General features: G+C 46.2%; 1 protein-coding gene across 1 annotated transcript; it reads right to left on the bottom strand.

Annotated features, from left to right (window-relative positions):
- Positions 1-1,828: 1,828 nt before the first annotated feature.
- Positions 1,829-5,310, bottom strand: irf2bp2b (interferon regulatory factor 2 binding protein 2b). The gene is made up of 2 exons (XM_080760047.1): positions 4,119-5,310; positions 1,829-3,315 (listed from the first exon to the last, which is right to left on the bottom strand). Exons 1-2 carry the CDS (start codon positions 5,026-5,028, stop codon positions 2,435-2,437), a joined length of 1,791 nt encoding a protein of 596 aa, XP_080616173.1. The 5' UTR covers positions 5,029-5,310; the 3' UTR covers positions 1,829-2,434.
- Positions 5,311-13,558: the final 8,248 nt, after the last annotated feature.

The following is a 13,558-nucleotide window of genomic DNA, read 5'->3' as shown; positions in this document are numbered from 1 at the left end:
CATAATAGACAACATAGACGGTTTTTTTCCTTCTTTTTGGCGAGGACTTCCTTCCGGCCATGACGACAAACACGCCAAAAATAGACCTATCTAACAGGCTATATAGCAATGGTTCGCGAGCTTGTATTGGAGATGGGCAATTTTGTGTGTAAACGCCTTTTGAATATTTTTTGGTCTATTACAGCGCTTCTCACGGCGTTTCCATTTCAAGGACCACGATAACTCCCTGTACACTCTTCTTAAAAGAGTTTCAGGCCTGTATAAGCGTCCATTTGGAATAAGGTCAAAGAGCGCTGAGGGACCCCACTTTGAGAAACACTGATCTATACTGGCATGTCCAAAATGTAGAGTTAAGTCTTACATAGCCTTTGAAAACATTATTAGACAATTAACATGTAATCAGACAAAGACATGTGAAATGATGCCATGCCATCACACCAGTGGTGGCCAAGTTGCTCTAGAGTCTAGAAGAGACAAGAGTAATACATTGCTAGTTACTTATTACTCCTTTTTTTTTTTTAAGCAATTACATTACTTATTACTTGACTTGTAACTAGTTACAGTACAACTTGTATTACCATGACCCCACATACCTGCCCTGACCTGCACATGCATGTTATGTCATAACTTTGTGACAGGGTGGTACATGCCGTAAAAAAGAGCAGCAGATCTACAAACTAACAATGTGTCGCATCGCAACACGTTGCTAGATTATAGATCTGTTCTTTGGGGTTCCTGGGTGGCGGGGTGGGTGGGGATGTGTCTACGTTGCACGCTTGTACATCAGCTACTTTTGAAAAAAAAAAAAACATTTGAAAAATGTTATAATTTAGATTTGTTTACACAAATCTTCTCTTCTGGCACGAAACCTTTTCAAAACATTTCGAGGGGGTCCTTGACATGAAAAGGTTTGAGAACCACCGATACTGTATATATATATATATATATATTGTAGTAATAATAGTACTAATAATATGACGGCAATGCCTCAACCCTGCATCACAGTGTCATCACCAGTAAACAACAGTGCCTATAAAGGACTAGTTGGAGCATCGAGGCGCGCATGCCAAAAGCTTGCAACCACACAACGTGCGGAGCAAACATCAACTATAGAGAGAAGAGGGACTTGGCATGGCATGGCACGGCGTCGGTTTCAACTTAAGTGCGCATATCGTTTTTTTTTATGGCGCGTCTATTTATAGGGCCCTCTCATGAACATATCCTTATCGCTCTGCCGCTGGCAGGACACAGGGGTTGGCATGGGGCCTCGTGCCACCGCGACCTCAGGGCACCTGGCGCCGTGGGGGGGGGGGGGGGGGTTGGGATCCGGAACCAGAGAGAAACCGGATCCAACATTGAGGAACCGGAATCAAATTCCATCACATGGTTCCAGCAGCTATAGTATAGTTATAGCATCAGCTTTAAAACCAAATTTTAGAATTCCGTCTTCCTCTGGAGAAAAAAAAATAGCAGCAGCACTTTTCAAGCTTGTATAGATCAGCTTTTTTTTTTTCTCTCTTTTTGGACATTGGAAAATCGCGGGAAATGTGTTTTTTTACGTTTTTAAACACCACAAATCTTTCTGTAATATGATTCCAGGGGTCCTTGACATTAAAATGTTCGAGAACATGCAACACATCTCTATGGCAAACAGCTTCCACTCTCTCTCTCTCTCTCACTTCTCATCCACCCACACATCCCTGGGACCCAGTTAGTGCTTGTTGGAAAAGGTATTGCATCACCACCTCTGACTGACTGACTGACTGACTCTCCCCAAAGCCTGCCTCACTGATATATATACACGGACAATAAGCAACAAAAAAAATCATACAACTCAAGGTATTATTATTACAAGGTCAGAAATTGTATTTGGCAAGGTTTTTTTTTTTTTTCCTTCTTCTTTTTTTCCTCTTTTTTAAACAAGTGCATACAAGACAGCTAGAAGCAATTTTTTCTATATTTTCTTTTTTTTTTCTCTCCTCCTCTCCGTTTTTCCGCCAAGTGCTCAGATTAGTCACATTCTATGTTGAACAGGGACTGCCACCATCTCTACGAGTACGTCGATAGTACATCGAATAGTACTAATAGTACATCGAAAAAGAAACGGGCAAAGTCTGTTGCGATCGAGTACATACCTTCTTATCTTTAAAAAAAAAAAAGAAAAGAAAAATAGAAACAACGTATTGAAAAGAAAAGGGAAAAAAATCAAGAAATTACACAGCCACGTGTATGTTCATTACACCTTCCTTGTGTTCCGATATGTACAAGTTCCTCTCTGGAGATGGAAGTGTGTACTTGTTGTAGTCAAGATTAATATTGGGGGTGGTTTGGGACTGCAGTATATGATTCTGTTTTCTTTTCTTTTTTTTTACCTTTCTCTTGTCATTATAGGGGTCTTTGCAAAAAAAAAAAAAAAAAAACGAACACGTCCTCCTCAAGGGTCCCTCTCCTTTTTTACTTTGACGTCCCCCGCCAAGATGGTGGCTATCTCCCCCTGCATGAAGGCCCAGGGCACGTTGTTGGAGCCCACCAGCGGGCACTTCTCCCCGCTGGGGCAGTACACCTCGCCCGTGGCGCCCTGCTGCTTGATGCTCTCCCGGGAGCACGGGAAGCAGAACTTGTGCGCGGGCGCCGAGGGGCACTGGACAAAGTGCGTGTCCTCCAGCCGCTCGCGGCACAGCGTGCAGCAGAGCGGCACCGAGCCCCCCGGCACGGACGAGTCCGGAACGCTGCCCTGCGGAGTGGCTCCGCCCCCTCCTCCTCCTCCGTGGGGGTCCATGCTGTTGTTGCCGCCCGCCACCCCCAGCACCTCCCGCTGCTGGGCGGCGAGCCTCCGCTGGGTGGACGAGGACGACGAGGAGGGCGACAGGGGGCTGCCGCTGTTCCTGCGGCCCCCGCCGCCGCCCCCCGCGGCGGTGGTGGTGGAGTGCACCTGGTTGTTGGCGTCCTTGGGGGAGCCGGGGTTGCCGGCGTTGTCGGCGGCCAGGATGAGCGCCGCCATGGGGGACTGGCCGTTCTGGTGGTGGTGGTGGTGGGCCGCCGGCGGCGGCGCCTCGGGGGGCGTGGTGCGCGAGGAGTGGGGGGAGATGGTGGACGACGACGACGACGGCGGGGCGGCGGCGGCGGCCGCCGAGAAGCCCGTGGGGAGGAGGGCACCGCCGCCGGACATCTTCAGGACCTCCGACGGGCACGGCAGCCACGGCCTCTCCTCGCCGTTCATCTTGGGGCCACTGCCGCCGCCTCCGCCGCCCCCCCCCTCGCCGTCGGGCTCCGGGGAGGGCTTCCTCTTCAGGCTACGAGGGTGCTTCCCCCTGTCTGAGGAAGCACAGGAAGCAAGAGGGTGGGGGGGGGGTTAGAAACCACACACACACACACAGCATGCTGCCGCATATGAATAATGGAACACAGGACATTTCTCAACACACACACACACACACACACAATATGGACTGTGTTTGCTCATGTTAGCTCGTGTCCTCTGCAACAAAAAAAATCAAACGCAGAGGAGGGGTGAATGGGTGCATTCCAGCGGCACTAATAGAAGCCACGGAGACAAGCATTACCGAGCAAATTCGGCTCAAATGCGCGTTGGCGTAAAAGAAATACAAATAAAAATGCCGACACAGAATTTCAGCTTGTTGGTGTTATAGTTTTGTTGTCACAGCGTGGCGGCAGCTCCACTCACACAATGATATTCCACAACAGTAAAAAAAAAAAAAAAACAAACAGTGGTGTAAAGTAATAAGTACATTTACTCAAGTACTCTACTGTACTATTTTTAATTTGCTCATTTTGAGGTATTTTTACTTGCCTAGAGTATTTCTAGTTTTCAGTACTTCATACTAGTTACTTTGTAGATTTGCATTATTATTATGCTACAAAACACATTGACCATTTAAAAATAGCAGATCTACAAGCACATTGTGCATATTTGGGATGCTTTGCAGGGGCTATTTTTAAATTTTTGTATTATTATTTTGAACTTGTGTGAAATGGGACATGCTGCACATTGAGTAGGCCTACTTTTTACGTTTGGTACTTTAATTAGACTACATTTTGATGCAGTCCACCAGTGCACCCACTACTATTAAAACAACCCTCCAGACTAGAGTCCATACCCGTTTTAGAGGACGCGGCGCTCGTGTCGTAGCCCATAACCCGCTGCATGGTCGCGTGGTCCTTCTTGAACCGGCCGTCGAACGTGTGCAGCGCCATTAGGTCCCGGACGGTCTTGCCCTTATTGGCCAGCCAGTCCTTGTGTGCGTCCGACATGTCCGACATGCTGTCCGCCCTGTTGTTGTTGTTGTTGCTGCTGCTGTGCTTGTCCTTCATGTCCTCGCCCCTCTTGCCTCCCCCGTGGCCGTGCTCCCCGGGGCCGGGCATCCCCACGGGGCGACCGTTGAGCGCGTGGTGCGCCGCCGCCTGGGCCATGTTGGCCGCCATGCCGCCGTTCGCCAGCGGCACCAGGCTGGGCGGCACCGCGGCGCTAGTCCTGCGGGGGTTGTTGTTGTTGTTGTTGTTGGGGCTCTGGCGGTTCAGCTCCGGCGGATCGTCGGGTTTAATGGGGTATCCGTTCGGCTGCAGTGGCAGGCCGTTCGCCTGCAGCCTCCCCCCGGCCTGGTAGGACTCCGGGCCGAGCCGCGGCGGCCGATCCGAGAGCGGGTAGCGGTCCAGCGGCTGAGGCGGAGGACGGGAGCCCGGTCCGGGGTCTCCTCCTCCTCCTCCTCCTCCTCCTCCAGAGTGATTGATCTCCTTCCCCGAGTGGAGGTGCTGGTGCTGCTGAGCCTTCCCCCCCGGCGGCCCCTGAGTGGACCTGATGCCCTCCTGGAAGCAGCCGTGCGCCCGCTTCAGCTGGCGCGCCGTGTCGATGACGAACTCGACGCGGTCCGCGCCCTCGTAGTTGACGCAGCCGCGGCACACAGCCTCGGTGAAGTCCCAGATCATGGCCCACGGCATGCGGGGAAGGTCGCACAGGTAGCACGACTGCCTGCGCGACGCGGACGCGCCGGCGACCGCCGCAGAGGACATGATCGGTGGTGGTGGTGGTGGTGTTGGGGTAAGATTTCTTGTTTCCTCCCAAAACGGCACAAAACGGCCCGAAAAATCCTCCCCCGAAATGAAAATGCACCCCGATTCGATCCGCCCGGGTGTGTTCGTGTGGTTCAAGCTGTATTTTAAAAAAATATAAAAAAAATAAAAAAATATTTGTTGTACGTTTCCCTGGAGGTGGAAAGGCTTGGATCACGCCGTGGATCAGTTCATGTCGGTGGGTGTTTTAGTTGTGTGTCACAGTGACTTTACTACGACGCCTCTGTCTACTCTGCAGCTCTGCTTACAACTGAGCCTCAATAGGGTCGTGACGTCAGCACGGACCCACGGTGCTTCCACGCCGCATGGGGTAATTGTTTTGCCCTGCATTGGTATCATGTATGGGTTGTTACATGTGTGTATTTACAATCTACGTGGGCATTTAGCAGCCGCTCTTTGCCTCTTTATCCAGAGCGAAGCAAGGTAAAAACATCACTTCAAAAATAACTGCAGAGAGACAATGTAGTGCCTCAGTAATCTACGATCATAGGTAGAACCTACCGTGATATATTCAGTCTAAAATCTAATAATCTCTCAAATCAAGACAGAATTTATTTTTATTTATTATTATTTTTGCAGATGGGTTCCCAGATTGAAAATCTACTAATAATCTTAATCTATGTGTGTACACATAAGGGTCCATTTGGTTCCATTCTATACAATTGAAATACAATTAGGAGTTTCATTCAAATAGCTGGACTACACCAACACTAACCCATCTGAAATATGTCTGAAATGCAATTAGTATAGCATATTACAAGTAGGCTATTCTTACCCAAACCTTTCGGCTATAATAATAAAGCCATATTAGTTGATTGATTGATTGAAGTATTTATTAACAGTTTGCAGAATTACAGTACATTTCAAGTAGGCTACAACTCAATGCAAAAACTGTCAACTGTGAGTGGACGACACCATGAAGCATTACACTTGTTTACAAGAGGGTCCGCCATTTTCAATTCATCATAACATTTAGAGACGTATACAAATATACACTTCCATATAGCCAAAAACAGGAAATCACCATAGAGGAGGTCAAAGGGGAAAATATATACAGTGAGGGGAATAAAGGGTGGGTGGGGGAATCACAATTTACGGGGGCCAGTTTCGAATCGCAGCTGTCCGTATAGGATCCCTTTGAGAGCGGTTTTGAAGGAGTCAAGGGATTCGTAGTAGTAGTAGTAGTAGTAGTAGTAGTAAACTGCAATGCATTTGTTTGGCATATCAAGCCTCATTGTACTGTAATTTGCTGTTTGTACCTTTGAAGTTCTGGATAATGCATAACGTGTATGACATGCCAAAAATGCCTTTTTGCATTACAAGGTAAATAAAGTACCATGTGCTTCAGTTTAGGGAGAGTCAGATCCCATAGCCCAGAAGGACAATAGTTCGCATTGTGATTGGCCACAGACACACACACACGCACACACGCACGCACGCACGCACGCACACACACACACACACACACACACACACACACACACACACACACACACACACACACACACACACACATTGTGTTAATAATATAATAATAATACAGTTCATATATAGGCTAGTATTACAGTAAACATATGTTATCATTATATTAACGTGAATTATTAATTTTAATTATTGTTGTTGTTTTGTTAGTTAATAACAACAACTCTAACGTTACATAGTGACGTTTAAAAATAGTTTTGTGTCGGGAAAAATCATAAATACAATACGTCAATACATCTAGTATAGCCTACATCATTATGTAGCTTAATTCTAGAAAGCACTCAATTGGAATACATATAGGCCTATACATGACATTCACACAGCCATGTCAAATGTTAAATGCATATTATGCAACAGGTCGTTTCGAGGAAGCAATCTAATTGGTTGAAACAGCTTTCTATAGCCGTGCTTAAACCACTATAATGGCACGGCTAATCAAAACAAATAATTCAGCCGTGCTTTTCTCTCAGTGGCTACAGGCTTAGCTAGTTTCTTGGGACATTTGTGGTCGTAGTGGCTATAGATCTGTCATTGAAAAAAATATTATTTGTCAGGGATTATTTTAGCTTTAAGGGTAACTGTTGTATAATTGCAATATTGCACTTGTTTTTTATCGTCATTAATGCACTTCTGCGATACCAGCTGCGGGCGAGTTCCTATACGGCACCGCAGGCGTGCATTTATGACGATAAGGAACACCCTCTCGTGTATTATTGCTTAATTATTTATTACACATGATTAGGCAGTGTTGTGCTGTGGTGGAGGTGGTGGCCCTGATCTGATAGTCAAATTACCTGTAGCCTATTCTGTCAAATGATTTAGCTTACTGTTCTGCATGTATTTGTTTACTATGCGGTCTATCTGTGAATGAAAAACAAAGCTATGACTGTCGTTGTCGTAACAACCGATGAGCCAATCACAAGTCGCAACGAGGTCGGCCCTCCAAGCTATGGGATAATGGGATTCGCCAACATTCGCAGCACATGCTCGTCCATGTTTATGCATTATCTCAAACATCTACAGGAGCTTTTGAGTCGTGACCTCTTTAGCAGAGACATAACATTATCAGTGGTTCTCAAACGTTTGGTCATGGACCCCCTACTGTATATGAAAAGATTGTGTGCCAGGAATCCCAGAAGAGAAGATTTGTGTTTAAAAAGAAAATCAAAATTATAAAAAATCTTCAAAAACTTTCAAGATAAAAAAAAAAAAAAAATACAAGTTCAAAAATAGTATGATAAAATGGTTAAAATGATTGATGCAAAAATATATAGCATAGACCAATTGGCTCCCTGCTGGTATACACACTTTGAGCACCGACAGCGCGTCATGAAAGATATTATTTTGGTTTTGTGTCACTTTATAAAAAAAAAAAGAAACAAAACATTTGCAAGGTTTTGTTGTATAAGCACGCGCACGTTCACCAGCGTGCTATATGTCACGGTGCATTGCAGCAATGCACTGCAGCATGTGTGCCTGTGTGCGTGCGTGCGTGCGTGCGTGCGTGCGCACAGCTACCATATGTTAAGTGGCGTGCGTGCGCGCGCTTGTGCGTTCGTGTGTGTGTGTGTGTGTGTGTGTGTGTGTGTGTGTGTGTGTGTGTGCGCTGCCTGCCTGCCTGCCTGGGTGACTGCAGCAGCATGCTCTATTAAAAGTAAATCCCCTCACGTTGCATTCCGCTCAACAATGCCCAGACTGCGCGTCAGGGCAGCAACCAACCACACAATTCATCCGCTGTTGCCACGGAAGACGTGATCCGACTCACTCCACACAACACACTATATACACACACTACATTAAGCCTCTCCTCTCCCGCATCGCATGCAGGCCTTTTGGTGTTCGCATTATGTTACGCTTTAGCTATTGAAGAATAGCAGATCTACAAGCTCAATATAGCGCGCCGCCGCTATACGAGCTTGTATACAGTATAGGTCTGCTATTTTTGAAAAAAAATCGAAGAACGACTGACACATAATAGAAACGTTGCTTTTTCAGAAAACTGTCAGGATGTATAGAAGACATTTTTTTTGGAATCTGATCTCAGGTCAAAATGGGGGTGATACACTCACTCACATGTGCACTTATTGTGGGGATCGGCTTTCGCAGGAAATGTATACCTAATAAGCGGGGTTTCTAATCGGAGGCGGATTTATTTCACCCGGGGGTTTCTATAAATGTAACGCATTAAAGAGCGCGGCATGGGGCTAGACACATCGCTCAACTCTATGTTTTTTTTGTTATATAAGCAGTATAGCTAAAGTTAAAGCGCCAATAACATGCATTTTAAAACTGCTTTTAATATTTAATAATCATATGGTCTATGTCCCTCAAAGTTATTTCTAATGGTTTGAGCCTCAACCACCACTCTGATATAACCAGGCCTTGTCAATTCTTTCTGGACTTTGAAAGCAGTTTTAGCTGCAGTACCACAATGTCCTGAGGTGGTGGGGGCGCTGATATGTAGATTATTTAATGTTTGAGTCATTATAATACTGATGCTATAGATAAAAAAACGAGGCTTGTTTCCATTCCATGCCAGCTTGGAAAATCAACAATGGTGGACATTGTAAACAAAGTGGAAATGCAAATTTGCAACTGAAGACTGAAGAAAAGGAGGAATTATACAAAGTAGGGTGACATTGATGACATCACGATGAGGCCAAAATCAGTTGAGCTGTTCCTGAGAGCAATTTCCATTAAAACACCTGATATGATATGAAAGCCTGATTGTTCAAAATTGGTTATTTGTGGGGATAGAAAACACACATGGGAGCCCCAAAAACACAAACGAAATTGAAAAAGCTGAATTTGATGTTATAGGTCCTTTAAGACATCTATACTCTCATTGGCATTGCTGCTGTATAGTATTGCCGTCAGGCAGAAAACCTCTTATCTCCCATATTTCAACTTTTTGAGTTTTTGTCGAATGAATGAATTAACGCCATACTTTTGTCTTGATCATACTACAGAGTGTCACTCAAAAGCATAGCAGAATGCAGCACGAAGAGGCACCGTCGATGTGCTATATACTTTTCTGGTGGATTGAGATGTTTATACTGTACATCACCAGACAGTGAGCGAGCGTGTATGCCGTGTACAGTATACACATACATCAGGACATGAGGCTTTTTTAAACAGCCCCAGTGAGGGAGAAGGTTGTGACTGTATACATGCTGCAAAAAAAAAGGAAGTGGATTATTTTGAGTCACGTAGTCCGAGCTGCAAGCCTCGCCCATCCGTGGAAAAACAAACAGCCACGCTGGGCCTGGGGCCAAGCACCACACACACACACACGCACACGCACACGCACACACGCACACGCACACGCACACACACACACACACACACACACACACACACATGGGCACACAGTCACACACGCACACGCACACACACACACACCCACACACACACACACACACACACACACACACACACACGGGCACACACAGTCACACACACACACACACACACACACACACAGAGAGAGAGAGAAAGAGCGAGTCACAGCAAGTTTAAAAGCAAAATGCCATAGGGAATGGTTTCTTAAAGACACATACACACACACACATGCACACACACGCACACACACAAACACACACACACATGCAAACGCACACGCACACGCATACAGACACATATAGACAGACATTGGCATAGCTCACACATTTTTGGACGGACATCTTTGAAAAGAAATGTTAAAAGACATGTCTGCACACCGCGCGCACGCACGCACGCGCGCGAGTGCGTGCGTGCGTGCGTGCGTGTGCGTGCACGCGTGCGTGCGTGTGGTTCAATAAAGCGGTGTGGATGACAGTGACTCAGCACACATTCATGCAGGGTCTCAGTCATCATGTCTAGTAAGGCTGCACACCATCCATCCATCACACACTGCACAGCACAGCACAGCACAGCACCTGTCTGTCTGCCTGCCTGTCTGCCTGTCTGTCTGTCTGTCTGCCCGTCTATCTGCCTGTCTGTCTGTCTGTCTGTCTGCCCGTCTATCTGCCTGTCTGTCTGTCTGTCTGTCTGCCCGTCTGTCTGCCTGTCCACCCGCCTGGAGGGCAGCTCAACTCTGCACGCTGCAACAACAAAAAAAAAGCAACGTGACGCACATGCTTCGTCTCGCTCGCCCAGTCAGCTGTACAGAGAGAGAGAGAGAGAGAGAGAGGGAGGAAATGACAGGGCAGGCAGGGAGGCATGAGGGAGGGAGGGAGGGAGGGGGGGAGGGGTCATGTCGATTCCACCGCTGAACAATGCTTTCTATTTTCACTGTGGGAGGTATACAGTACATAGAGCCGTGTGACTGTGAGACAGTTGCAGTCAAATGAGCAGTAAAAGAACACACAGGACAGGATTTGCATCCTGTGACACTGAGAGTGAGTATAATACACGGCACGGCACGGGCAACGGGTCTTTAAGCAAATCCCACAATCTGATGATGGACAACATGTATACTGATTATGACGGAGACAGGTCAAACGAGGTCTGTCTTGTCTGTCTGTCTGTCTGTCTGTCTGTCTGTCTGTCTGTCTGTCTGTCTGTCTGTCTGTCTGTCTGTCTGTCTGTCTGTCTGTCAAACATCCGTCAACACACATTTGCACAGATAATACCTGCTGAAACACAAATTGCATGGATGTCATCAGTTATTTCACAGGCAAGGTAACATCCCCACCCACACACACACCCACACACACACACACACACACACACACACACACACACAAACACACACACACACACACACACACACACACACACACACACACACACTGGACTGTGTGTGTGTGTGTGTGTGTGTGTGTGTGTGTGTGTGTGTGTGTGTGTGTGTGTCTATAAGCTGTGTAATCAGACCGGGAACAGGCCACGTCTGGCTTGGAAGAGAGACAGCAGGCGATGTGATCAGACTCTTCAGTGACTCACACACACACACACAAACACGCACACACACAGAGACACACAAACACGCACACACACAGAGACACACAAACACGCACACACAGGGATCGTTTAAGCCCCCTGCATGCGATCATCAGACTGTTCGTTGACTCACACATGCAGACGCAGACACACACACACACACACACACACACACACACACACACACACACACACACACACACACACACAGTGATATAGTTAAGCCCCCCCCCCCCCCCCTTAGGTAGCACAACAACACAATTCCATGTAAGTAGTAGAATTTGCTTGCAGGTCAGTGAGTTCGGAGGGCAGGGTCTGTGACCACAGGTTTCTGAGGCCATGGCTATTTGGGGGTCCTCTCTTTGGCATGGTATAAACTAAAGGGTGGGGACCACTGGCCCATGGACACAATGGGACAGGATGGTGGGAATAGAATCTGGGTGGCATTGGGAACAAAGCAAGTGTATACATACATACAGTTTTAGCAGTTTTTAAGGACCCACTTTTAGGCCAGTGCACCAGAGCAAGCTTTTGCCTTTTTTTAAACCCCACCCATTTTAACCAAATACATACATACATACATACATACATACATACATACATACATACATACATCACATACATACATACATTTTAAACCCCACCCATTTTAACCAAATACATACATACATACAAACCCCACCCATTTTAACCAAATACATACATACATACATGCTGAACAAGCCTTCCCCTGCAACAGATATATAGGCTATAAAGAAGACATGATTGATATTCCCCTTGTACACAGACTGTCAAGCCTCACACATGCTATACATATTTTTCATTGTGTCACAATTTGTATTCCACATCGTCTCTGTCGGGGGTGGAAGGCCTCATCGTATCCAAAACACCGCTATTTTCCAGATTCAAATAAATAAAAATAAAAAAAACGGCAAAAAGTACATGAGCTCGAAACGTGTCGCGAAATCCGCTGGGATGCTTTCGATGCTTTGGCGTGAGCAAGTATTGCAGGTCGTCGCTTTACGGACAAACGCACAACGTTAGAATAATAATGGAGGTCTATAAAGAGCTAAAAGAGAGGGTTTCTGCCCCACAGCGACAATATTGTACATAATTGCACGCATGGTGACCTTTGGGCCGGTTGACAGAGTGACATACAGATTACAGACACATGGGGGGTTGTATAGGTATATATACACTACTGTATTTTTTGTTTATTTGTTGAATTTTTGACCTGAGATCAGATTCTAAAAAAATGTTCTTCTACATCCTGAGAGTTTTCTGAAAAAGCTGTTTCTCTATATGTCAGTCGTTCTTCGATTTTTCAAAAATAGCAGACCCTACAAGCTCGTAGCGCGCCACTCGGTGGCGCGCTACGAGCTTGTAGATCTGCTTTTTTTTCAATAGCTAAAGCATAGCATAATGCTAACACCTTAAGGGGTTCCCTATAGTATACAGTATGTACAGTACAGTACACTACAAATGTATTATACAGGCTATAGTGTATGTACAGTCTATACAGTGCACTATACTTATGTATTGTACTCAATTCCATCGTGTTTTCAGCAAGTGAGTTGTGACATCACGTCTACACGATTCAGACTTTCATTCCGCTTCCTAACACGTTCCACAGATGTGTGTGTGCGCGTGTGTGTGTGTGTGTGTGTGTGACTGTGTGGGTGTGTGTGTGTGCGTGTGTGTGTGTGCGTGTGTGTGTGTGCGTGCGTGTGTGTGTGCGTGCGTGCGTGCAACTGTGCATTTGTGTGTGCGTGCAACTGTGCATGTGCCTGTGTTGCTATAAACACTCCACGCATGAGTCTGAATCCATTATAAATGGTTATTGAAGACTGGTGTAACGCATAATGTTTCAATATGGAGACACATTCCAGTAAATCATGCAGTAACAATGGTACAGTGTCTCTGCTAGATCTCTTGGATGTAATGTAACAGCAGCAGTCTTATCAACAACCACTTATGATACTATATAGCTTTGATCCCTGCGTTTTCCTGCACAGCCACATGCTATGAAGTTATGCATTGTTGCTTTCGGGCAGGGTATACAGGCTTT

Source organism: Protomyctophum bolini (assembly GCF_963924005.1).
Source record: "Protomyctophum bolini genome assembly, chromosome: 3".
Taxonomy (NCBI): Eukaryota; Metazoa; Chordata; class Actinopteri; order Myctophiformes; family Myctophidae; genus Protomyctophum; species Protomyctophum bolini.
This window is presented reverse-complemented; position numbering and strand designations above follow the sequence as displayed.

Coding starts and splice junctions, on each gene's coding strand:
- irf2bp2b (XM_080760047.1), bottom strand. CDS start 5,028: ATGTCCTCTGCGGCGGTCGCCGGCGCGTCCGCGTCGCGCAGGCAGTCG. Junction 3,316..4,118: donor CGCCGCGTCCTCTAAAACGG/GTATGGACTCTA, acceptor GTGCTTCCTCAG/ACAGGGGGAAGCACCCTCGT.